Source organism: Stigmatopora nigra, chromosome 16, assembly GCF_051989575.1.
Source record: "Stigmatopora nigra isolate UIUO_SnigA chromosome 16, RoL_Snig_1.1, whole genome shotgun sequence".
NCBI classification, from domain to species: Eukaryota; Metazoa; Chordata; class Actinopteri; order Syngnathiformes; family Syngnathidae; genus Stigmatopora; species Stigmatopora nigra.
The window spans coordinates 227,623-253,728 of NC_135523.1; the positions used below are offsets into that span (position 1 = coordinate 227,623).

At 57.2% G+C, this 26,106-nt stretch overlaps 1 protein-coding gene across 1 annotated transcript; it reads right to left on the reverse strand.

Moving 5' to 3' along the window:
• Positions 1 to 158: 158 nt before the first annotated feature.
• On the reverse strand, positions 159 to 25,907 carry scn5lab (sodium channel, voltage gated, type V-like, alpha b). Its single transcript, XM_077736219.1, has 31 exons — positions 25,546 to 25,907; positions 19,752 to 19,916; positions 19,505 to 19,648; positions 18,795 to 18,913; positions 17,482 to 17,571; positions 17,263 to 17,391; positions 15,810 to 15,901; positions 15,181 to 15,423; positions 14,220 to 14,283; positions 11,172 to 11,313; positions 10,897 to 11,094; positions 10,686 to 10,832; positions 10,347 to 10,622; positions 10,181 to 10,282; positions 9,697 to 9,766; positions 9,359 to 9,597; positions 9,088 to 9,261; positions 8,857 to 9,018; positions 8,599 to 8,793; positions 7,453 to 7,593; positions 6,892 to 7,299; positions 6,308 to 6,428; positions 5,287 to 5,441; positions 5,036 to 5,209; positions 4,847 to 4,969; positions 4,500 to 4,775; positions 4,276 to 4,329; positions 4,062 to 4,199; positions 3,869 to 3,973; positions 3,510 to 3,780; positions 159 to 3,247 (listed from the first exon to the last, which is right to left on the reverse strand). Exons 2-31 carry the CDS (start codon positions 19,872 to 19,874, stop codon positions 2,028 to 2,030), a joined length of 5,895 nt encoding a protein of 1,964 aa, XP_077592345.1. The 5' UTR covers positions 19,875 to 19,916; positions 25,546 to 25,907; the 3' UTR covers positions 159 to 2,027.
• Positions 25,908 to 26,106: the final 199 nt, after the last annotated feature.

A 26,106-nucleotide genomic window follows, 5' to 3' on the forward strand; every position in this document is an offset into this window, starting at 1 on the left:
TTGAACAAACAAAAGATTTTAACTTGACAGTTTTGCCGTCGTGCAGCAGAGGACGCAACAACACAACAATAGACGGGCAAATTCGTTCTTGCTGCCCCTGGCGGACTGGCGAGGTCAGTACAAATACACTAACTTTTGTCTCGTCTGCTTTTTTATTATTATTATTATTTACTGCAGATTGTTTTAAATACAGACATTTATTTGAAAAATACTAAAGAGTATTACAACTCAAAGTACTAAAAAGTGGATATATTTTGTGTAGTCATTATTAGAACGAATGAATATTGTTTGTAAAACACCGGGCAAGGCAAGGGAGGACGTGGGGGTCACTGAGGCACAACTTTCTCCTTCAACACACCAAAGTTTTTTTTGTTTTCTGGCATAATAAAAGTCTGGAAAAGAGGAATATTTTATGACTTGAAATCCTTTTTTTTTTTTTTGCGTCCTCCAACGCAAGCGTTTTGTCATTTCTTTGCTCTTAGAGCACAAAACGGCGCGGGGACGGAAAAGTCCAACGAGGGCGGTCCCTCCGAAGGTACGACATCATCAACGGGCGCCAATCCGCTTGGACGCCACCACTTTGCCCAACTCAAGCGCCATGAGCGCTTTCGAAGCGGGCTGACATCGGCCTCCACGCCAGAGGAAATCCATTTTTGCCCGAGAAGAACAACGTTTGCGGTGAATGGGGAACGGGGCAGGGAGACGGACTCGGTCGCTCGGGCCTAACAAACACTTTCTTGTGCTTTTATCTGTTTGGATCTAAACGGTTGAATTCTTTTTGGACTCTTGGCTTTTTTGTTCGATCGCGGAAGCAAAAACATGGGGCAAGGAGGTGTTTGCTGCCCGTGGCCGTCAATTCATTTGAGTTATTATTATTTTTTTCAATTGAATGGCGGGTCACTAACAAGGAGAAGACGCTCGCACCATTGCTTTTAAAGGAGTAATAGCTGCTGTCTTTCAGTGTACATGTGATATCTGCGCGGTTTTGTTTCGGGGCGCCGGGATGCCGGAACGCGGGCGAGTGCGAGCGCGCGCTTGCAAGCTAGGCACACTCGTTGGGTCTATTGCTACTGAAAAGAGCCCTTCAGCACAAGGTGCCACACTTGGGAACACATTTGGGAACACATTTCTGCTTGCAAAAGCAGAATCTCACCCCCAAAAGTCCAGGTGGCCACGTTTTGTCGCCCTTTTTTTTTTTTTTTTTTTTTTTTTTGCTGCCCCTCCAAACAAGGGGCGGGACCACAGCGCCACTTTGACACAAGTGAGCGGTTTGTGCATTTCTTGTTTTGCGGAAGTGCCGCTGTTCCGGGAGCCGCCAGTCTGGGGGGCCCGCTCTTTATTGCTCCTGGCGTTTTGTTTGTTTGTCTGCAGTTCTTGTTGTTCTTGTAGTTTGTCTTTGTTCTTGTCCTTTGAGGAAAACAAGTGTGGTAGAAAAGCCAAAGGAGAAGTCAGTGGTCGGGAAATAAATAAGCACTTTGACGGAGGGAAACCAGGACGCCAAACATTCTTTGGGAGGAACCTGATAACTAGCCAGAGATATAGATAGATATAAGGATGGATGGATAGATAGATATACTAATACATGTACATGTCAGATAGAATAGCTAAATATCTTCCTTCTCCTGTGCAAATACACTCGTGCGCTTTGGAATGAGAGTTCATCTGGGGAAGATTTTTGTCTGCTTTCGGCATTTTTTTGTAGTTTTTTTTGTTTGTCGCTGCCGCTTTTCGCTGATTGTCGTCATCGTCGACTACTTTGCGTGGACGGCAAAGTGAGGATTCTCGCCTTTTCATTCCTTCTCGCCTTCCCAGAGAGAAGAACAATGGCGGTAGGCCGTGATTCGAATGACAGCAATGCTTGAAGTTGTGGCATCTCAGTGGCAGGCCGCTGGCGAGTGGGCGTCCGGCCCGTTTTGGCGGCGGCGGTTGCGGCGGCGGAACCCAGGCTTGGGCTAGCCGCTGGGCTTCCATCGACGTGGCGGATCCGGAAAGGACGGGCGGGTGCGACGCCGTCCCACTTTGTCCGTTCACGGATCTGCCGTCGGGGGAGACGGGGAGCGGCGGGCCTCCGGGGGGTCCGGAGGGTCCGGAGGCCAGGGGGCGCCGTAGTTCTGGCGCATCATGGCGGCGATGAGGCCGGATTCTGGGCCGCCGGACTCCGGGCCGGTTCCCGGGCCGGTTCCCGGGCCGGTTCCCGGGCCGGTCCCCGGGCCGGTTTCCCGGTCCCCCTCCGGCTCCTCCTCGTCCTCCTCCCTCCGCCCCGCCCGGTCCCGGTAGAGGCGGGAGGCGGCCCTGAGCTGTCGTCGTATCAGACGTCGGCGGTAGCAACGCTGGATGACGGCGGCCGACACGTCCTCCTGCTTGCGGCGCAGCGTGGTGGTGATGGGCTCGTAGGAGATCTTGGAGGGGTTGGCCATCATGAACTTCTCCTCCATCTGCTGCTTGAGGGCGTCCATCTCGCCCGACTCGCCCAGCACCCGCTTGGTGAAGGCAAAGAGGATGTCCAGGCAGTGGATCTTGTCGCCGCTGACCATGGGCAGGTCCATGGAGATGAGCTTGATCTTGTTGGGGCGGCCGATGCGCAGCGGCTCGGCCAGCGAGTCGGCAAAGTCGGACAGCTTGGCGTACTCGATGAACTGCGTGGCCTCCGGGTCGAACTTCTCCCACACCTCGTAGAACATCTCAAAGTCGTCCTCGCTCAGCGGCTCCGTGCTCTCCTCGGTGGCCACGCTGAAGTTCTCCAGGATGATGGCGATGTACATGTTGACCACGATCAGGAAGGAGATGATGATGTAGGTGACGAAGAAGGCGATGCCCACCGAGGGGTTGCCGCAGTCGCCCCGCTGGGCCGTGCCGGCGTGGGCGGCCCGCGGGTCGCACTCCTCGGGCGAGTTGTTGAGGATGGGGCCCAGCAGGCCGTCCCAGCCGGCCGAGGTGGTGATCTGGAACAGGCAGATCATGCTGTTGCCGAAGGTCTCGAAGTTGAACATGTCGTCGATGCCGGCCTGCCGCTTGACGTAGGCAAAGTTGGCCATGCCGAAGATGGCGTAGATGAACATGACCAGGAAGAGCAGCAGCCCGATGTTGAACAGCGCCGGCAGCGACATCATCAGGGCGAAGAGCAGCGTGCGGATGCCCTTGGCGCCGCGGATCAGGCGCAGGATGCGTCCGATGCGGGCCAGACGGATCACGCGGAACAGGGTGGGCGACACAAAGTACTTTTCGATGATGTCGGCCAGTACGATGCCTGTCGGGGGGGGGGGGGGAGAAAAAAAAGACGTATCGTTTGGGGGAAGGATGGATGCCGGGCTAACTAACGACCCCCCTCGCCTTTGATTTGTCGCCGATTGGCGGCGTTACCTCGACCTCCCGCCCGGCCTCGCGCTTAATCACAGCGGCCAATGAAAGCCCGGCAGCCGCGTCACGTGAGCCGACGAGAGGACCTTGACGCCGGACCTTGACGCCCCCCCCGTCGACTCCGCCGTTTACGACGACTACTTTTGACGTACCCACGATGGAGAGGATGACCACCACAAAGTCAAAGATGTTCCAGCCCACGGTGAAGAAGTAGCAGCGCAGGGCCACGATCTTCAGCATGCACTCGCAGGTGAAGAGCACGATGAAGGCCACGTTGACGTTGTAGAGGATGCGCTCGGTGGCCGTGGACTGCTCGTCCGTCTCCACCATCATGGTGATCATGTTGAGCAGGATCAGGACCATGATCACGATGTCGAAGGCCTGCTTGGCCACCACGTCGAAGAAGAAGCCCTGGACACGGTTCTGTGGGGGGGGGGGGGGGGGGGTCACCTTAGTCAACGCTGGGAATGCCGGCCCCCTTTTTCACCCCCACGACCCTTTTCCCTCTTACCAAAGGTCTGGGGATGGGCTTCTGGGGCTTCTTGGAGCCCAACTTCTTCATGGCGTTGTAGTACTTCTTCTGCTCCTCCGTCATGAAGATGTCCTGACCTCCTAAGTGCGAGAGGCCCCGCCCACGGTCACTTTGGGGTCAGCCCATCGGCCCTTCGGCCCTCCGGCCCGTTTTGCGACGGCCGTCAACTCATCTTCCTCTTCTGCTGGTTAAAGTTGTCGATGATGACGCCGATGAAGAGGTTGAGGGTGAAGAAGGACCCGAAGATGATGAAGATGACAAAGTACAGGTACATGTACAGGTTGATCTCCTTGACGGGCTGCTCCTCCACCTGCGTGCGGGACCGCCGGGGGTGACGTTTCGCACGCCCCATCCCCCCCCCAACCCCCGACGCGCCGTGGACTTACGGCTCGCGAGTCCACCGCCGCGTACATGATCTCCATCCAGCCTTTGAAGGTAGCCTGCCGGGGGAGAGACGGGGAAAAAAAAAGAGCCGCTGAGCCCGGAAAGGTTTCAAAGAAACCCGGGAGGGGAATGCCTGAAAAAGTGGGCAAGTGGCCCCCGGAAGTGACCCGGGAAATCAGCCAATTCGTGACAAAGAGAGAAGAGAAATTGTAAACTTGTCTCTCACCACTTGCAGCAAGGCCAGGTAGCCGGCGCCCACGTTGTCAAAGTTGACCTTGACCTTGGTCCAGTAGTAGAGCGAGGTGTCGTTGAGGGCGTCGCACTCGGACCTGTTGTTGACCAGCGCCACGTCCTGGACGTGACCCGTGCGGTTGACGCAGCGGCCAAACTTGCCGGCAAACAGGTTGACGCCCATGATGCTGAAGATCAGCCAGAAGATCAGGCACACCAGCAGCACGTTCATGATGGACGGGATGGCGCCGATCAGCGCGTTCACCACCACCTGCGCGCCCGCCACAATTGGCCCTCAGAGGTGTGGCCATTGGGCCAATGGGGAGACCGACCGACACTCACCCGCATGCCTTCGAAACGGGAGAGCGCTCGCAGGGGCCGCAGCGCCCGCAAGGTGCGCAGGGACTTGATGGCGGCCAAGTCGGAGTAGCCCAGAGTGTTGGCCACCAGGCTCACCAGCGAAACCTACAATGGGGGCACAAAGAGGAGGAGCCAGGCCGCTGCACCATCAGCCCGTCCGGAGCTACTCACGTCCACGATGAGAAAGTCCAGCCAGCACCAGTAGTTGGTGAAATACTTTTTGAAGCCGTAGGCCAGCCACTTGAGCATCATCTCCAGGATGAAGATGTAGGTGAAGATCTTGTCGGCGTACTCCAGCACCACCTTCACCGCCTTCCTCTGCTCGATGTAGATGTCCTCAAAGGCCTGCGGGCGAGGGAGAGCGGAATCGGACGGGGTCACAGGTCACGGGCCCGACCCGCCCGTCCCCGAGAGTTCCTGACCAGCGCGCCTGAGCTGAGCAGGATCATGAAGATGATGAAGGACTCGAACCAGCTGTGCTCCACAATGTGGTAGCAGGTCTTGCGCACGCGCCACCACACCTGACCCAAGCCCGTGGCCGTGTCCACCTCGCAACACTTGAACCTGGACGTGCACACTGAGCAAAAACAAAACAGAGAAATGGCACAATGAAAGACAGCGCCATTTTTCACCCGCCAGAAGGCACGCCGGCCATACGATAAGCCCAGCTCAGCACTGGCGGCTGGCTAGCTTTGGCGCTCTTTGTCACGGCTAGGAAAACAAGACGGCGACCTTCGCTTAACTCGGAGCCGGCTCCACACTTGCCGAGATTTTCCCGCCCGCCCGGCTGACCTTTCCGTCCGCCACGAGAATAATTAGCCACAGTCCATCCGTCGGTCATCCCTCCCCGACTACGCTGCTTTTTCCATAAACTGGCTGAAAACGTAAACCGGTAAAATCCTTTTTTTTTTGCATAACCCGAAGGTGAGGGAGCCGCGTTTTGCCGAGGGTGAGAGGACGGCCCGTTTCCCCCCCGTTTGCCTAATTAAGTCCGCCAATTCCGACCGTAATGACAGAATTATTGTCAACAGATTACAAGATGAGTGTTATTCATTTAGCCAAAACGCTTATTCGTCATTTTGTCTCGTTTGTTTTGGGGGGGGGCACAATCTGTCGCGCCCGAGGCGCCGCAGGAGCAGCTGCAGCCATCTCAAAGGTCTCAAAGCCCCGCCCCATTTGGACGTCGGACGCCGTCAACCGATCGAAAAGAATATATCGTTTGTGTACGGAGGAACGGCGCGAGTGGCTGAGTCAGGAGAGACTGAAGCAAAAGGCCGCCCCCCGCCATAAATCTTACCTGAAGGGATGAGGCCGAGGGGGCGGGGCTTCCCGCCGCCTCAGCTGTGGTTATTACAAGCCCGGAAAGAGTCCTTCTTTCCCCGACCTTTGAGGGACATTTGAGAGACGCCACGTGGCTTTGTCATTTCTCTTTTGCGCGCTTACCGTCGGGGAAACAGTTTTCGGGGTCGGCGGCCTCTTCGGCCATCTCCGAGTACTGGTCCTCCTCGTCGCCGGGCTTCCTCAGGTCCACCGTGCTGCCCTCCGAGAGGCTGGCGTCGTCCTTCTGCCGGGCACAAAAAGCGGGCCAGGAGGCGTCAGAGAGCCAATTTCCCCGGGTCCGGCCGGGCCCCCGCCCGTGACGTGACGGCGGGGGGCGCACTCGACGCGGCGCCATCCCGCCAGCAGGTGCGCGGCGTGATTAAAGACGTCGCAATCAACTGAGTCAGCGCGCCAGCGCGACACAGATCTGTCGTGACCAGTTAGAGCCAGAGGAGCTCCCGCCGTCCAACTCGTGCAAGACGGGAACACAACAACAAAAAAAGAAGTCTGACTTGAGCGCAATGGTGGCGATAAAGACAACCTGGAAGATCCAAACGATGATTTTTCAGTGTCCAATCATTTAGAGCAGGAAGGCTCACGCGACTATGACCTCCCGCCATGTATTTTGTTGTTAGGGTTCCATTGGGGGGCCGGGCAAAGCGCCCCGCACGTTATTATTTACATAACGATACATTTGAAAAGGTCACCTGTCGGCGGCAGTCGTCCTCTCGCGAGTCGTCGCTGCGGTCGTCGCGCTCCAGCTCGTCGTCGTCGTCCTCGTCTTCCTCGTCTTCCTCGGGGAACTCCACGTCCGACTCGCCGGGCGCGATGGGCACGCTGACCGTCAGGTCCGGGTCGGTCACGTAGCTGTCGTCGTCGGGCGACCCGTACTTGTCCGCGTGGCGGCCCGGGAGGTGCAGCTGGTTGAGGGGATCCACGTGGGCTGGCGTCGGCGAGACCGCCACTGCCGCCGCCGCCGCGCCGCCATTGGCTTCGCCGCGGAGAGCGCCGCCGCCACCGCCGCTACAGCTCAGGCGCTTGAGCTTCAGCATACTTTGAACCTCTTTGCGGTCCTGCCGCCGTCGCTTCAGGTTCCCATTGAAGAAATCCATCACCTGCACGGACACCCACAAAAGAGATGACATTTAGAGACATCTGGCAAAATGGCTGACCAGGGAAGTGACGTTTTTAGCATTTTTTTTGGGTATAGGGACTGTCTCGGGACTTTGAGATCTCAGCGGTATCGCTAGGGAAGGAGGCGGGCCCACCTGGCGGCGGCACCAGACCAGGCCCCGCCCGATCCTGCGCAGGGCGATGTGCAGGTTGTTCATCTCGCCGTCGTCGTCCGGCGCCGAAAGGTTGTCCGAGCTGAAGCTACTGAGGAGCAGCGCCAGGAACAGGTTGAGCAGCTGAGGACACGCAAAAGGGAGCCCGTTAGCGAGGTACACCGCAAACGCCCACCACCATGCGTGCTGGCGCTCACGTCACCGTTTGCTCCACTGGTGTTTGTGTAAGAGGAAAGCGGGTCAGTGGGTCAACGTGCGCCACCCGATATCGACACCGCCGCCGCCACCAGCGCCGGTCAACCCGATCGTTGTCGACCGCCCCCAACGCCGACGGGCCCGCGCAAAAACCACCAGCGTGTCCCAATATTTTGTGGCAAAAGTTTTAGTTTAACGTGACGAGCGGAATAGAAGAGGTCATTGTTTTCGATGGGGGGCGGGGCCTGGCAGGCAAAAGCCGGCGAAGCGCTGGCTCAGGGAAACGCGTTCACCTGCTCATTTGTCATGAGCGGGAAAGAGCACAGCAAACATCTGCTCACCTGCCGCCGCCACCAAACGCGAGCATCCGCATTTTTCCGGCGCCCGGGAGGAGCCGCGCATTCGTTGGTCGGCGCGGGCCGTCCCCCGCAGGCGCGGATAGAGTTGCGGACGCTGACAACAGAAGAATAAGCGTTTGATTAGCGCCGGCGACCACCCCCCCCCCCCCCTCGGCCCACGACAATGGCGGAAGCGCCGACGGGGAGAATTTTGCGGAAAGCCGAGCTGCCCAGCCAAAAAAAATGTAAAAAAATCTCTGGCCGTGGTCGCAAAAAAAGGAAAGGAGACGTTGGCAAATAGCGACAGAGCTAATGACGACGCTCCTCGTTCGGAAAGCCCAAAGTGAGAGGGAGGAAGATTAAAAAGAGACAAAATGTGCTGAAACGTCAAAAGAAGAGGGGGGGGGGGGGTTAGGAAAAAAAGCGTCTGGCTCTCTTGGGCATCTTGTTTACTTTTTCCTTCATTTGAATGAAAAACGAGCGACTTTTGTCTCTCAACAAATCGGCTGCCACGGACCAGGCGCTAGTCAAACTTTTTCAAAAAGGTGAGGCACGCCGCCACAACAACAAGGAAACCAGAGAGAGGGGGACTCACCACCAGGTTGCCAATGACCATGACCAGCATGAAGACCAGGATGCAGAGCGGCTGGCCGGCCACCTGCATGCAGTCCCACATGGTCTCGATCCACTCGCCGCACAGCACGCGGAAGACGATCAGAAAGGAGTGGAAGAAGTCCTTCATGTGCCAGCGCGGCAGCGAGCAGTCCTTGGAGATCTTGCACACGCAGTCCTGAGGGAGTCACGGTAAGAGTGGGAATCCAAGCCCAGCACCGGCACCGGCACCAAAGCCTACCTGGTAGTTCTTCCCAAAGAGCTGCATGCCCACCACGGCAAAGATGAAGACGATGATGGCCAGCACCAGGGTCAGGTTGCCCAGCGCGCCCATGGAGTTGCCGATGATCTTGATCAGCGTGTTGAGCGTGGGCCAGGAGCGGGCCAGCTTGAAGACGCGCAGCTGGAGGGGGCGGGGCGTAAGACAAGGACGCCACCGGCACTCCAAACCCGCCATCCACCCACCGCTCACCAGGCGGAAGGAGCGCAGCACGCTGAGCCCCTCCACGTCGGACAGGCCCAGTTCCATCAGGCTCAGGCACACGATGACGCTGTCAAAGATGTTCCAGCCCGTCCGGAAGTAGTAGTAAGGGTCCAGGGCGATGATCTTCAGCACCATCTCCGCCGTGAAGATGCCCGAGAAGACCTGGCGGGGGGAAAGTGTTTGCCGTCAGACGACGGGACACCAGGAAGGGAGGGAGGGAGGGAGGGAGGCAGGGAGGTTTGGACAAAGGATCTCGTACCAGGTTGCCCACGCTGAGCATGCCGTTAAAGTCGTCCGTCATGGGGTAGTGCTCCATGGCCATGAAGAGCGTGTTGAGGACGATGCACACGGTGATGGCCAGGTCCAGGAAGGGGTCCATCACCATCAGCTTGACCAGACGCTTCAGCCGCAGCCACCAGGGGGAGCACTCCCACACCAGGTGTCGGCGGGCCAGGGCGTACCAGCAAGGGGGGCATTTCTTCTGCGCCTCTTCCAGTTCTGAGTCGGGGAGGACGCCGACCCTCACTCTCAGAGTCCATCGGGGAGGACGCCGACCCTCACTCTCAGAGTCCACCGCGTGCGGCCGGGAGGACCCACCTTCCATGGCGTCCGTCAGCCGGCTGGCGGCGCTGGGCGCCCGGCCCCGCCGCTCCCAGCCCGCCGGAACCTGCCGGATGGAGACGGCTCGTTTAGAAACGGCCAACTCAAAGACGCAAATCAAATAGGGCGTCCCCATCCACCGGCGGCTTCTTCACGCCAAAACTAAATCAACTGAGGGGGAACCAAAGTCTACTTCAGAGTGTCAAGAAATAACCAATAACTCTCAAAGTAAAAAAAGTCAACAAAAAAGAAGAAGTGAAAATCAATAGCGGCCGTATTTAATGACAGGTTTATTTTAGTCTGCCCCGCGTCTCCCGCGACCCCGTCAAAAGGGCCAACGTTTAGCTTGGCGTTATCGCGCGCGCTAAGCTCACCCTATCGGAGCCGGCCCGCGCAACTATGCAAAGTGCCCCTTCCTAATTGGCGCCCGTGAGTGTCGGACAGACGGACAGACGGGCGGGCGACGGCAGGAAAAACTCACGCTGGCGCTCTCGTCCTTGACCTTGTCCGAGAGAAGTCCGTTGGGTTCCGTGGCCGCCCCCACCGCCGCTTTCCCGTTGACGTTGGGGGCCGGGTACGACACCTGAGGGGAGGGAGGGAGGGCCTTCAAGCGAGGGCAGACATAGGTGGGCAGAAAGCCGTCCCACCTGCGAGTTCCTGCTGACGTCACTGTAGGTGCTGGGTCGCCTCTTGGGCCGGGTCCGGGCCAGGACGCCGGAGAAGGTGGCCCCGCTGTAGGTGCGGCCCACGTTGGCTTCCATGGCCAATGTCGCCGCCGCCGCCCCCGCCGCCGCCCCGCGTTCCTCCTCGGTCATCTCCACCTCCGAACCGCGGCTCCTCAGCCGGAAGTTGAAGACGGACGAGGCCTGGCTGCTCCGACGGCTCCTGGCGGAGAAAGAGCGAGCCAGCAGGGGCCGGAGGGTCTGCCCGCGGGTGGCGGTTCCGGGTTAGAGAGCCGTCCGGACACCCCTCTCTCCCGTCCTCACCTTGGAGCTCTCCTTGCCGTCCGCCTGCAGGAGCTTCTCCTCCGACAGGTTGGCCGCGGCGTCGCCCGCGCCCACCATGGCGCGAGCGCGCCGCTCCGTGGGAGAGGCGCCCGGGGACGACGGCGAGTCCGGGGCGGCGGCCGCCGCCTGGCGGGTAGAAGGGAGGGTCGGAAACGGTCCGGGCGGGCGTGAGGATCCGTGGGAAAGGCACCTGCTGTTCCTTCTTGAGGCGCTCGACGGCCAGCTGGAACTCGCGCTCTTTCTGGCAGGCCTCGGCGATGGTGGCTTGGTTCTGCTCCTCGTAGGCCATGGCCACCACGGCCAGGATCAGGTTGACCAGGTAAAAGGAGCCCAGGAAGATGACCACCACAAAGAACACCATGTAGGTCTTCCCCGCCGAACGCAGCGTCTGCCGGTTGACGACGGAGATGTCGGCCCATCGGCGGATGGTCGGCCCATCGGCGGTGGACCGTGGCGCCCACCTACCTGATGGTAGAGGTTCTCCCAGTAGTCCTGAGTCATGAGGCGGAAGAGCGACAGGAAGGCCCAGCCAAAGGTGTCGAAACTGGTGTAGCCGTAGTTGGGGTTGCGGCCCGCCTTCAAGCACTCGAACCCGTCCGGGCACTTCCTGATGGGGGGGGGGGGGGGGGGGCATTCAAAGTGGTTAAAGTTGGAGCCAGAACACAAGACCGAGACCGGGCGAGACGGGGCCAGAACGGCGGCGCAATCAAGCAGTCTGAGCCGCGTCTATTTTTGGCAAGCCCTTCGTTGACTCCCATCCAAACGACTGGCTATTATTTACGGTAAGTTGACTCCGACCCATCTCGGTGTCGGGTGACATCGGAAACAAAAACATGGCGCCCGGAAAAAAACAACAAACACGTTTTACTTTCTTCAAATCCCAGAGTGGAAATGGAAAAATGAAAGAAAAGAAAAAAAATGCACGAGAAATGACAAAACGGCAAAAACAAAATGACATTTTTAGTCTAATCGAATGGAGAAGACAATTTTACTTTGTTTCAATTTAACAGAAAATGAATCTATATGATGGTACATGAAAAAAATGGCTTTCCTTTTTTTGCTATTGAAATGAAAGTAAATGAAAAAGTAGTAAATAAAGGAACATTTCCTATTGGACAATTTTGTCCTCTTGACAAAATGAATTTGATCATGGATTACTCAAGCGGCCAGCTAGCCAGCCAGCCAGCCAGCCAGGCACACACACTCACTCACACACACACACACACACACACACATCCAAAGTTTGTTCTGCTGGCAGAGTGTAGAGAATAAAAAAATAAATAAATGACATTTTTTTGGGTGACTTGAGTAACAAGAGACTTCAGGGAAATGTGTGTGTGTGTGTGTGTGTGTGTGTGTTCAGCTGCCATTCCATTTGCACACACACACATGTACACACACACACCTTCAATTATAACATTCAGGTAAACGGAGGCCTGGGAGGAAGCCAGTACTTAGCATCACCATGGCAACCGTATCCCTGTGCCGGTTGCCGGGGGAGATTGTTTTGTGCCACCTCTGTTGGGAGAAGTGTGTGTGTGCGTGTGCGCACGTTGGCGTCTTTTGTGTGTGTGTGTGTGTGTGTGTGTGTGTGTGTGAGAGAGAGAAACCTAGGGCTGGCCGATACAGTCTAAAAAAGAAAATCCCCAATATTTATCACCTTACATTGGATTGAACCCTTCTTTCTGACTTGCTTTTTTTTTTTTAGGCACGGCGGCCATGTTGGTAGGGGCAACAGCCTCATTAAAGGCAACACTGAAATCAAGGCTTCATTTGCTCATTCCACGTGCTTCACCTTTTTTGAAATGTCTAATGGGATGCAAAAAAAATGACAGGACTTGGAAATGATGCCGATTCAATTTGTGGACCGCCGACCAGACTAACGATCCATTAGACCGGGAGTCCCAGTCTAAGTGGATTGGACGTCTGACGCCGTCGGCGCGTCAGCCTATTCTTCTTTTTTGTTGTTGTTTTTTTGTTGTATTTTGACAAATGACGCGTGACATTTAAAGGAAAGTCCGTGCCGGCTCACGCACTAGCATTAGCATGCGCCGACCCCAATGTCAGGTGACTTTTGGGCCTTTTTCCATATTTTCCTCCCTCAGCAAGTTGTCAAAGGTCAGAGGTGGTCCATCCCTCGGGGGAATGGGAGCGTTAGGGGTCGACGGAGGTCGGAGCCCATTCGCTCCTGGTGTCCGATGTCGGCGGGCGCTCCTAAAATAGACTCAAATGCGCTTTGATGGCTAATGCTAACTGTAATGAGCCAGCGCCACGCATTAGCGACTACAGTCCGTTAGCGGCGGCGGCGACAACAAAACCTCAAAGGAACACACACACACACAAATGTGCAAATAAAACAGACACGTTACTAAAAACAAATGTAGAAACATTGGCAGACGCTGCCAATTACGCACAATCCAAACAAAAGTGCGGCTAAGCGCGAATCCGTTTGCTTTTTTTTCCGGCAACAGCTGTCAAACGCGGCCGGCCAGCGTCCTTCACAGCCAACCAAATCCATTCCAAAGGAGCACGTGGCTCGGCGCTAATTGTTTAGCGTGCTATGTTAGTGCAGCTGTCAAATGTGCACGGCCCAAGTGCGCTCGGACCAACGTCAGACGTAGACGCACGGAAATGGAAAAGAAAAGAGAGAAATGGGCCGAACTCGGGCGGGTCGCCACTTGACCACGTTTTAGGTTTCAGTCAGACGTGCTCCGGCTTTGGCCCAAATTAGATTGGAGAAACAAAAGCGGAAGATCGTGGTCTCGGACCACGCTCTTTGACGACGCCTGCAATTTCCACATCAGCCCAAGCCCACCACCCAAATAACGGATGGGGGGGGGGGGAGGGACGACCTTCCTGGAACGGCAGCAGATTGATCACTCCATTAAGTGCCGGGGCCCGGTGGTCGTTGCAAAGTAGGCGGCCGGCCGGCCGGCCGGGCGGCCCGCGCTCGTAACTTGCAACATTATGCTAAAAGCTAGTGGGATCAATAGCGCGAGGCAAACACGGCTCTAAATGCTTGTGGGTTGCCGTCGCGTGACGTCCGTTTACGGCGGACGTCCCAGATGAGCGCTGGTGCCGTGTTTTTTTTTTTTTTTTTTTTCCGCTACTTTTCCCTTCGGGGCCAATTCCCTTTGTGCCACGTCACTTCTGGCTGCTTTTTGGGGTTTTAGGTTTTTTTTTCTTTCTTTCTTTCTTTCTTTCTGCCTGACTTGCCATCCATCTGCGAACGTCCCTAAAAGCAAATCCGACCGACGTGGCTACTTCAGGTGCGTCTGTTTTTTTTGGGGGGGGGGGGGATTTTTTTTTTCCTCCCTCCTCCTCTTTTTGATTCCCTTCCCGCCCGCTTTCCGCCTCACCTCACTCGAACCGCGGCCCCCGGCGCGCTAACGCGGTTTCACGCCATGCGGTCGCCAGCGCCGCCACCGCTGTCGATTCAACGTGATTTTCCCGCTCTGGGCGTCCTGGTGAACTCTTTTTTTTTTCTTCCCGTGCAGTGGGTCGGTCACTCACCCCGCGTCGCTGCTGTTGCCGCAGATCAAGGCGTCCTTGGCGCCTTCCACCTTGTAGAAGTTGTCTGCAAGACAAGAAAGAGCGCGGAAAATGAGTCAACTTTTTTGGAGCCCGGGTTCAACGCCACGGTAGAAGCAGTCTCCAGGAGAACTTTTTATTTTTTATTTTTCTTACGCTACCTAGAGACGAGAGCGCACGGCGTGGCAGGAAGCGTGGTCCGTTGCTAGCCGATGTTTGCGTGGGATGAATAAAAGATGAGCGCGCTCAAACTTGTTCCCATAAGACGCCGGCGCCAAAATGTCAAGCTGGCTTTGAAGGTCAGAGTTTGGCGTGGGCTTACGTAAGGCCCGCCGTCTCGCCTGGCTCGCTGGAGAAACGCGGGAAGCGCGGGAAGCGCTCTTGGCAATAAAAGGCCCCACGGCAAAAAGGAAATGGCGCTTCCTCTGCGGCGGAGATCCCGGGAGGGGGGGGGGGGGGACTTTTCTCGTAGTGGTTTCGTATGGAGAAAAAATCCATCGCACTTCTGGCAGCGTCTGTCATTTTTGACCACTGTTCAAAGTCAACATTGCCTATCTAAGCGAGCTAAAGCCAGCTTGACTGTTTTTTTGGGTCAATTGATGCGGCATAACATTTGGTGGGCTAGATTTGTAGCTAGCTAGTGTTCACATTATGGCTTGGTGGTGTGCTTCAGCTTCGGTTTTTTTTGTGTGGTTGTTTATTGTTCGTCAGAAATGCGTTTTTGGTCAGGCAACCAAGCCCAGGCAAACGTTGCCTTCTTCTATTTGCGTCCGCCACAGTGGAGCAGGGCAAACAAAGCCACAAACAAAGCGTCCGGCGTCCCCGCGGGCCTTCCCATCGACCCCTTAAAAGCCGGCGCGAAACCCGAGAGCCCAAGGCGGACGGGACGGGACGGCCGATCTCATTTTGCTTTCTTTCACGTGACGGCGACGGCGGCACTCACCTTCGTCGCTGACAAAGTGTCCGACGGAGGTCCACGTCTTGTTGTTGCAGAAGAAGGAGGCGTTGGCGGGCAGGCTGCGGTTGAGGCAGCGCGCCGTGCTGCGCACGCACTTTTGCCGCAGGTTGCCCATGAAGAGCTGCAGGCCGATCAGGGCGAAGACGCTCAGGCAGAAGACGGTCAGGATCATCACGTCGGCCAGCTTCTTCACCGACTGGATCAGGGCGCCCACGATGGTCTTCAGGCCTTGCCGCAGAGACGGAGGAAAAAGTCACTTTGGCGTCGTATGGCCGAGACCGGAGGAGATTTTCAAAGAGTATTTCATTCGTATGTAAACAACCTCCAAAGGCCAAAAAAAAAGAACTTGCTAGATTTGGGGAAAACAAGGAAAAAAAAAGTGTCATTAAATGTCCCGCAATGAAATGCTGGAGGGTCCCGTCCGGTGGGCGGATTTCGAATCAAAATGGCCCCCCTCAAGGCTTTGGCTGTCCGGGGTCGGTCGGAGCCGACCGTGTGACGCGTGGCCGTTAGCCAGTGAAAGAAGGAGAAAAGGCTCGTGAAAAAGAGCCTTGGGCTCGACGTGATTTACGAGGCCGCTGGCCGGACGGACGCTGGGTCCCGTGAGCGCTCACCTGGGATGACGGAGATGGTTTTGAGCGCCCGCAGCACCCTGAACGTCCGCAAGGCCGACACGTTACCCAGGTCCACAAACTCCGTCACGTATCTGCAACGAGGTCACACGGCGTCACAAACAAATACACGTGTCAGCACAAGCACCACATTGGCGGGTGAGGGCGGCCTTAATACAAGACACAATGCCGCAAATACACGCAACGTCTCTAACCGGTGCCCGCCCATCTATTTCATGCGAGCGTCACGTGGCCGGATTCCGCGGAGGTTAGGAAACGGTGAAGTGGTCTTCTTCTTCTTAGGGTGGCGCCCGCTAAGAGGGCTAACAACGCTAACAGCCTTGGAGGAGAGCTCATATTTCTTCTTCTTGACCGGCAGATTGATTGAATTAGTCCACGTGCTTGCGTAAGGGGGGAGGGGAGGGCCGAGGTGACGGGGGTCGCCGAGGCGACTACGCCTGTAAAAGCTTCTTCTTCTTTGGACAAATGTGTCCGGCGGGACATTGGGCACCCGTTCAACGGTGGCGTGTCGCCCCTCGCTTTTATTCGAGGGAGCCGTCAACGTCCACTACTGGAAATGTTGCGCTCGCCGCCGCCGCCGCCGCCGCCGCCGCCGTCATTCTCCTCAACGTGGGCTCGGCTTTCTTTCTCAAGGACAATAACAGTCCCGGGACGGGGGAAGGCGACCGGTCAGCCCCGGGTCTCCGGGACCCGGGGGAAATGACCGCGCCGCCGCCACCGCCACCGCCCTCCTCGGCCTCGCGCACGTCATTCATCTGACAATGTCGTAAGGTGACACACGTGACCCGGCGGGCGAGGGGCGTGGACGCCGCCTCTCCATTGGACGCGGCGCCGGGCCGGACACTGTTGCCGGGGCGACGGAGACTCGCCGGGAGGGGCCCCGGGCATCAGTCAGCGTGTCCGCGGGGGTGTGTCTATTTACTGACCATCACTCTGCTTTTAATAAAGCCGCAGGCGACGTTTCAGGGGCGCGCTGCGTCTGCTAATGCCTGACTTATGCGTCCCCGCGCCACTAAAGATCCATCCGAGCGGGGGACGGGGTCAAGGACGCGCGCCCTCCCGCCATGTTCCCGGCCATATTTCCTCCGGCTCCTCCCCGTTCGCAAACGGAGGGCATCGATTTCGCTTTGCCGGGACGGGCGCCGCCCACTTTTAACGGCCCGCCGAGGGGCCCCGGGGGGACCGCGGTTAGCGGGCGTCCCGGGATGGACCCGCCGGCAAAGCCCACGTCCAATTAGAGGAGGCGCGGGGGCCCGAGCGTCCGTCCCGCCGCCCGCCATGGATGGAGCGGAGACTTTGCGCTCGTTCAATTACTGGAGTGAGTGGAAGGGTCGCGCTCTATTTTCTTTTCTTTTTTTTTTTCATTCTGGGGCTGGAACGCCGCCAAGCGTGGCGGGCGGGCGGGCGGGCCCTCGGCGAAACGACGCTCACTTACGCCATGACGATGACGCTAAAGTCCAGCCAGTTCCAGGGGTCTCGCAGGAAGGTGAAGCGCCCGGCGCAGAATCCCCTGGCCAGGATCTTGATCAGCGACTCGAAAGTGTAGATGCCCGTGAAGGTGTACCTACGGAACAAAGGTTGGGGTTCAGGTTCGGGTTGAGACGGATGGGGGTGGGGGGGGGGGGGGGGTGTTTACCGGGTAGGCGGTACTCACTCGACGTATTTGGCCCAGGCGGCGGGTTCCGACATGGCCATGAAGCAGCAGTTGGTCAGGATGGTGCACATGATGAACAAGCTGAACAACGTGTCAACGTCAAGGAACGCCACGCCAATAAACACGCCCATTCAAAGCGGGTCTATTTTCAAGGTGGGGGGGGGCGGGGGCTGGCTTTTTCGTCAGCGCAAACACGGGACGGGAGCATCTATGTTTGCTGGGAAAAGTAGCTTAGCCCACGCGTGTGGCGTGCTAGCAGAAATTGTAGCTGGAATAGCGAAGTGATCGGTAAGAGCAACGTCGCCTCCGCCCGCGTCTGGACGCAGGAAGCGGGGGCGGGGGCGTGCCCGGCCGTCAATCGGCCTCTCGGCGAAGCCTAATTAGCGGGGAGCGCCCCGCTCAAAAGCGCCGCCGTTCCGTAAACAAGGCAAACGGCCACCGAGCGGGCGGCTAATTACCGGGTTACGACGGCTCGCCGTCGGGGAGCTCGTTACGACGCCCACGGCGGCTTTGGCGGCCCGGGGGGGGGGCTCCCGTGGAATAGTTTGCTGGGCTTTTGCCGGCGTTTGGGTAGTGTCTTTTGGGTCTCCGGCAGGTCGCCCGCTATTTCGGGAGGAACAAATTTGCCGGGTGAAGCGCGCGCTACGTTTGGCTAAAAATAAAAGGTGAGGTATGGGCGACATTGACACTTGGGTGGCCGCCAAGCCAAAGGGTTTCAACGTCTACGGCGGTCGAAGAGTTAACGGCTGGGCCACCCCCCCCCCCCTCCCCGGCCCGCCATCAAAAGCACCACTCCGGCCGGCGTCCCGTCGCCTCTCAAGGGCGCGCGTCAAGGCACAGCTTGTCACGGCGGCGCCGCGCCGGTGGGCCAAAAATCCCACGTCTCCCCACGCCCCCTCCCCGAGCGCCGCGTGGGCAGCGCCGCGCCTGGGCCGGCGACCTCTTCACCCGCTTATCCGACGACAACGGCGGCGTGTCGGCCGACTCGCCATCTCTCAACGGCGAGGGCCGCCGCCGTCGCCGGCTAAAAATACCCGAGCGCGAGGCGGCGAGGACATTGGGGCGGACGCCGCGCTCCGGGGACGGGGTGTGAAGTCATGACTGTCAGCTGACGAGAGGAGGGGAGGGGGGGGGGGGGGGGGGAGAGAAAGGAAGGAACTTGACTTTGCTCATTTGGAGTGCATTGGGCTGCCATCCCAAAAGAGTGGGACGAAAAAAGGGGGAGTGGCCAGCCGGGGATTTTTGTTGTTGTTGTTGTTGACACAATAATAGAAAATGCAAAGTATAATAACCTTGACGGATTTGAAGGATATGAATGCACCAGGATGCGGACGGCCACGGCGCGCACCGGGTTGAAGGGGGTGAAAAAGTAGAGCGCCGACGTGGCGTTGAAGCGAAAGATGGCTCGCCCTTTGTTCAACACTATGAAGGTCTGAAAAAGAGAAACAAAGATCCGTGAGTTAGACTGGAGGCATTTGCTTTGCTTTTACGTGTTGGACGGCTAAAGTAAATTGGAAGCCTTGACATATTTCCCCAGCGACTTGCATATCTGCCACTCTGCACGTGGGCCAGGCCAATCGTGACGAGCACATTCTTTTCCTGAGCGCCGTGACCTTTGACCTCACCACACTTCCCTGCATTTGATCAATTTCCCAGTTTTTTTTGTCAACAACGCATCCTCACTAATCTTAGCTAGCAGTGAATGGTTTCAAACTGTCATTAAAACCGTATCTATGCGCTTGTATGTTTCTTTTTTTGTGTGGTGTTATTTTTTTGGCTTCCCTCTCGTAACTGGCAACGCAAACGCAAGCAAACGCTTGATGTGGCCTCGCACGAGGAAACGTCCCCGGAGAGGGAGAGCGGCGGCGGTGGCGGCGGCGCGAGGGACGCCGACGCATCGCCGGCCAGCCTGGCTTTTGCCCACGTCTCCCGCGGCGGGGAAAGACGGCGGCGAACGGGAGGGGGGAGGGAATTCAGTTTCATTTGGAAGAAAAAAAAGAGCATTTCTTTGGGCCAGGCCTACCCTCTGGTCTCGGAAGTAGTACGGGTCAATGTCCTCCAGGGGGACGCCCACCAGGTGAGGCGGGATGTCCGCGTAGAGGCGCGGCAGCTGCTTGCCGGCCTCCAGGTCGGCCCGGGGCCGAGGGACCTCCACGTCGCCGAGGTCCTACGGGGGGGGGGGGGGGGGGGGATTGACTGGTTGGTGGCTAGCTTCTTTTTTTTTCATCAGTTGTTTGGTTCCCCCTAAATCCAAGCACGCTCCAACTGACCTCCTGGTAGTGCTTGTTGCGGCGGGCCTCCTCCTTGGCCACGCGGCGCTCGATGTCGGCCAGGGAGTCCGGCGTGAAGCGCTGAAAGCTCTCTGGTCCCAGTGGAAACACACAGCCGGCCATCTTGTCATCCTGATCCCGCTGCCGGCCGGCCCGCGCTGTCGGCTGAAAAAGACACGACAAACGTTAAGTCGGGACGGCTCGCCGTCCCACCGGAACGTCAACGGCACTTTCTATTTCACACTGGAGGGATTGACGTGCAAAAAGCCGGACGACGGACGCGGGGCGGGGAACGCCACGCTCTTTTCAAATCAATGCAACGTTAATGGGCAAGATGGCCCTTGGAAATGGAATGGAGTCAACGGCAATCCATTTCCAAAGAGAGCATCTCGGAGACGGAGAAACCTTGACGTACAGACCGAGGATAAGTGGAGTGCATTTGGAAGGAGGTGGGGGTGCGGTGGGGGGGGTTCTGGCATTTGATATGGCGGCGTGGGTGCGGGTCTCCAGAGCGCCGCTCCTCTACTCCTTTGATTGGACGTTCCCGGAAGCGCCGTCATCCGTGATTGAGCCGGGCTCCTCACGCAATCAAGGCCGCAATCAGAATGGCCTCCTCCCCCCTCGCAACCCCCCCCCCCCACCCCCCCACCCTGGGTTTCCCAGCCTACTTTTCCGGCCTTCCCTCGACCGACCACTTTGGCCAGCCTTCGACCACAGCGCGCGCACGTAGAAATGCGCCCTTCCTTTTTTACAAATGGAATGAAGAACCATTTTTAGCACAAACATGCAAAATATCATTTTGACAAAATTAGGAACAGATTTATGTTGAGGCGAGCTGCACAAATCAAAGGGTGGATGAAAGGGAAATGTCTCTGTTTTCTGTCCTGGCCAGAAGCGCCGGTCCCCCGTCCCCGTCCCCCGTCCCCGTCCCCGGCTCGCACGTAGGCCAAATTCAATTGGCCAAATTCGCCGTCAGGCTTGAAAAATGCCCGCCGCCAATTAGCCCCCGGGACGCCAAAGGGGGCGTGGCCGTCGGATAGACAAAAAGTCGACGGACTGCAAAATGGCAAAACGGAGGGGTCGCCCAATCGATACATTTAGCCCATCGCCACGATGGCATTTTTTCCCAAAATGGGCAAAAAGACGTTTGCACTGAGGTGGCAGAAATTGTTTTTAAAAAAGTGCTCACTCACCTAACCGCGTGCTCATGGGTTTTGTCCAATGGGATTCAATCCGTGGATATCCACGGACGCGCGGACGTACGGAGCGTCATTAAAGCCGGTGGACCGGCAAGGCGTCCACCCTATTTTATGACAACGGCGAGCCTCCGCGAAAAAGATAACGAGGACGCCGCGGTGAGAGCGCGCTCCGTCATCAAGTGCCAGGACGTTGACAGGAAGGTGACGACGCCGGAGGCGGCGCGCCCTTATCGTTTCGCCGTTAGCCGCCGGCGCCGGCGACCGCGGCGGGAGCGCGCGGGGTTCGGGCGCCGGTCAAGGTCGGCGGCGGGGAGATCAAATATTTTACGGGCGACGTGGTCAAAGGGCCACGGCGACCGAAGGGCCGGCCGGAGTGAAAAATGGCTGACGCGAGCGGGCGAAATTTGGTTAGCCGCTTTCCTAGCATGGCGCGCGTGAACATTTTCTTCGTCGCCGCATTTTTATCACTCTGGCGTGCGAGTGTGAAGGTGAATCATGGCTTTGACTTGCTTTGAAAAGCAAAGGAAATGAGTCAGCACAGCGGTGCAACCACTTGACAGCCGGCGACCATTCAAAAGAGACCCAAGAAATGCCACCTAACGTTTAGCACGGCCAGAAATGGAAGCCATTTGAAGCGCAAGATAGGTGCGTCTGGAGAGACCCGTGAGGTCACCTGACCTTTTGGCCCGTTTGGCAAATAAGTGCGGCTGGCGCGGATGGTATCGGATGAGGAAGAAGGGTCGCCTTTCTCTGGGCTGAGGTTACGCCCGTGACCTCCTAAAGTCCCGGCCCGCTACGCCTGTCCCCCCCCATTCATTATTCACGGGCGACCGGTCCGAAGCATCGGTTATGAGACGCCAACGTTTTTTTGGGACGGCGCCCTTCTTTCTACACGCACACGCACATTCATTAGGTATGTCAATATTCAGGTTCGTTTTAATTTAGCACCAAAGGAGGTCGCCGGCAGAGGAGGCCTCTTCTCCTCCTTCTCCTCCTTGTTTTAAGTTGAGGCCAATGTCTGTCAAGGTGTCAGTCACGCTCCGGCGGAGCGCCGTCGCCGTTTGATCAAAAAAGCAGCAAAGGTTTTGTGGGCCGTGAAAGCGCTTGACAACTTTGACCTTACGTCTGGCTTGTTGGCGGTCGACGAGGACGACGAGCGAGGAGGACACCCCTTCCTTCCTTCCTTATGGAGGTCTCTTTGCGCTTAGCGACTCGTTAACTAACTGGAGGGCCAACCAAGGGCATTTGATTGGTAAAATGAAAGGCTGAGGAATGACTGTCAGGCATCCCAAAAGTATCTTTCAACTTGTAGCTGAGACACACGTCATTTTTTTGGACAAGGGAATGAACGTGGCACATGCTAACCTGGTTGATGTTTTTAGCAAAGTGTCACGTCAGGGATTTCACTTGGCTGTTTGGACTCTTGACGGCCGGACAGTATGGCAACCTTACAGGGGCATACTACACGTGTGTGTGTGTGCGTGCGTGCGTGCGTGCGTGCACAGCGACCCACTTCCATTTATCCTATTTGAGTCTCTCTGCCTCTCATCACTTTCATTCTTTTTCTCCCCGCGTGAATGTTAGTTTGTGTCATGCTGTTCTCTCTCTCTCTCTCTCTCTCTCTCTTACTGTCGCTCTCTCTCTCTGTCGCTCTCTCTTTCTCTCTGACTGGCGCTTGATGAAATCATTTTCTAGGAGCTCACTTGTCTCACCGTTTGGATGACAACCAATCTTCTACGCTTTTACAAGATGGCGGCCCTCTCGGAAAGAAACGTCTCTTCCATTTGACAAAAGTATCGACGGCCAAACGCCAAATCGAACCCAACGCGTTTGTCATATGTCGGCCACCCTAAAAAAAAAGGCCGGTGGCCATCCACGTCTATGACAAAAGGTGGAAAGACCGGTAAGGCGGCACTTGGCGGACGCGGTTACGAAACCAAAAGCCGCGTGACGGCGAGCCGGTTAAGCGCCACGCGAGCGAGGTGACACATCGCAAAGCGGGTCGGGCCCGGTCGAGGCGAGCCGAGCGCGACGGCTTTGCTGACTGGGCCGTCCATTCGTGCGTTTGTGCGTGCGTCCGCCAGCGCGCCGCCGTCTTGACGAGTCAGTCGACTCGCCTCTTAAGAGTCTTTCCCGCGGCGACGGCGTCATTAAAGTGTCGGATTAGAGGAAGAATTCACCCGCCGCTCATGCCGCAAATTCTATGCGTATGCGTTTGTGTGCGCGGGTGTGCGCGGGTGTGTGCGGGCGTGTGCGGGTGTGTGCGGGTGTGTGCGGGCGTGTGCGGGCGTGTGTACGTATTCCATATGATGAGGCCAGCGAAATGACTTTTGGAAGAAAAAAAAAAAAGAGCAGACGCTGGAAAAAGGACGGGCTGGCATTTTCATCCCGTCGTCACTCCACCCTCAATTGAAATGACTCACTAAACACGTTAGCGCCGGTCCCGTGCAAAGCCAGCGCTTGCACCGATGGGACGTCGCGCGCCGTCGCCCGTCTAAAAAACAGAACCGGTAGTTCTTCCCGTGGCCAATGAGTTTTAGCGGTAGAGCTCCGCCCGACTTCAGACGCCCGGGGTCACTGCCAGTCCTCCATTTGATGACCAAATGGACGTGGCGTCCCAGCAAAGGAGACTCTGGCTCGACCCGGTCACGCTAATATTAGCCACGCGCCAAAGGTCGACCCCGGGGCCGTCTCGGGAAAGGCCAGCCGACCGGGGGGAGGTTAGGGTTGACGTGTGGAGGACCAATGGACCTTGGCAAATCCGCTCAAGGCTGGAGCGGATCGGAGGGCCAAAACGTTGGGCCAAAATGTTGGGCCAAAACGTTGGGCCGGGCCCCGGCCAGGGCCCCGGCCAGGGCCCCGGCCAGGGCCCCGGCCTCCCCGGCCTCCACGGCCAGGCGGAGCCCGCAGCTGTTCGCCGGCTTCATAGTCGGGCGCGCACGCACGGCTGCCAAAAAAGCAAGGGGGCGCTCCCCAAACCGTCTGGCCGCGTGCGGCGCCCGGTGTCGGGGAAAAGGTCAGGCGGGCCGGCCGCCGGGCGCACCGACGGCGGCACCTGTCGCGTTGACAGGAGACGGGCACCGTGTCGCTCCGAGACGACCTTTGGCGCTCAAGGTCGCGCTCTGGCCCCCGACACCGGCCGGTGACTCTCAGATGATAGCAGGGCCGCATAAGAGGAAAGGACTGAGGGGGTGGGGGGTCTTCTTTGGTGGGCCCCGCCCACCAGCGGGGCGCCACCCTTTCCGAAGCGGCCTTTTGCTGGCTCGGCACGTGGCGGGAGGCGGAGGAAAAATGTAAGAAAGGACTAAGACAAAGGGTCGGGTCTGTTGGGCCGTTAATCAGCTCCATCGATTTTCCGTCGGGGCCCTTTTTCTAATTCTGTTTTGATCCGGCGTGGAAAGATGGCTGACGCCGCCACAAACACGCTCAGGAGCTAATTAAGTGCGGCAAAGTCAGCCACGACAGCGGCTTTATTTGCCGCGCTGGCCACGGCCGTTTGGACCCGAGCGCCATCCCTCGGGCCCCCCGACTTCATTCGGGCCCCCCGACCCTGACTTAACCCGGAATAAAACTACGCTAAGCCTAGCGGGAAGGCGGCAAATAGCGGGCCGCGCCATTTAGGAGACTTGGCCAGAGGAAGAACACATTTCTTTTTTGGAACTCTTTGGCTAGCATCGATCAACATTTAAAGTGACGGCCAGAAGATGAAAAATGCTGGCCAGAAGACGCGGAAAGTGTGACTTTCATCACCTATCAGTACATTTGTTAATAAATCCACAAATGAACAAAGATGATTGTGTAAGATTGTAGCCCAAGGCTCATTTCCATCTCCAGTCCCTAGCGCAGGTTGAAGGTAAACAATGACGTGCACGCACGCACACACGCACAGAAATACCCAAGTACATAGCACGGTTTGCTTTTTCCAAAATAAAAGCAAGTGTTGGCACACATCTTATTTTGAAAGCTCGGCCATCTTCCATAGGGCGGAATGACAAAACAAAGAGATTTACTCTTCAATATTCTGTCATGAAAAAGAATTGAAACAATAGCTCAATCATCCAACCAGATACGAAGTGTTTGTTTTTTTTTTGATCTGTGATTTCATTTTGCAGCCATAATCAAAAAACACTTACATAACGCTGAACGAGTCTGACTGGGTAGAATCATCTCGTCAATTATCCAATTGTTATCATTATAATCAAGTTGTGTGTTGACAAATGGCCACGGGGGAGGCGGGCTCCAAATATCGTACCGGGATTTCTCGGAGGATTTTTAGCTTTCACCACAAGTTGATCACCCACAGAAAAAGTGGGGTCACCTCAAGAACCGTGCTAAGAATGCCACTGGTGGTCTAACGGGCTGCCTGCCGTGCTCCGCCAGATCTTAATGAATGGAAAGAGTGCAGCCGGGTTGCATAGGAACACAGGAAACGCGTGCCAGCCTCCCGGGAGGCCAAATGGGCCAGGCGCGAGGGGAGGGGCGCTTTGGGGGCGCTTATGCCTATGTGCGTGCGTGCGTGCATTGTCGTCCCGGCGGGCTCTCCGATGCCCACTTTCCGTCAAACGCCACAAAAACTCAGCAAAAGTTGTACTCACGTGTCAAAAGTCTGCACGTCGTTGTCTTTACATGGCCGCGCGCGTCGTCATCGTCGCCGCCGCCGCCGCCGGCAGCCACCGGCCAGAGGATGACGGGCGTCCGCGGACAGGCGTCTGTTCGCTAAAAAGAAAAAAAATATCAACCCGGAACCAAGGGAAAAATAAACAACAACAACAAAAAAAAAGAGTCCCGGTCCAGCTGTTGCTGGGTCGCGCCACGCCAGACGAGCCGGAAAAAGCCCAGAAGAAAAAAAGAGCGCGGGAGCGGCAAGTTGTTCGCGGGGCGCCGAGCTCTCCGTGGGCCGCCAGACCCAATCAACGCCGGGGCGCTTGATTGCCCCTGAACGCCTTGCGGGAGAGCGAAAGAGTGAGAGTGAGAGAGAGAGAGAGAGAGAGTGAGAGAGAGAGAGAGAGAGAGAGAGAGAGAGAGAGAGAGAGAGAGAGAGAGAGAGAGAGAGAGAGAGAGAGAGAAAGAGAGAGAGAAGGAGGGGGAGCAGAGAGAGAGAGAGAGGAGATCAGGTATCGCGAGGTTACGCCGCCTTGTACGCGCACCATCAGGTC

Excerpts from the sequence above, each read along its gene's own strand:
- scn5lab (XM_077736219.1), bottom strand. The coding sequence starts at position 19,874 with ATGGCCGGCTGTGTGTTTCCACTGGGACCAGAGAGCTTTCAGCGCTTC. Across the intron at positions 17,572-18,794 it reads GTCCGCATCCTGGTGCATTC|GTTGTTCAGCTTGTTCATCA; the intron begins ATATCCTTCAAA and ends TGACGTTGACAC. Across the intron at positions 4,970-5,035 it reads TGGACTTTCTCATCGTGGAC|GTTTCGCTGGTGAGCCTGGT; the intron begins GTGAGTAGCTCC and ends CCCCCATTGTAG.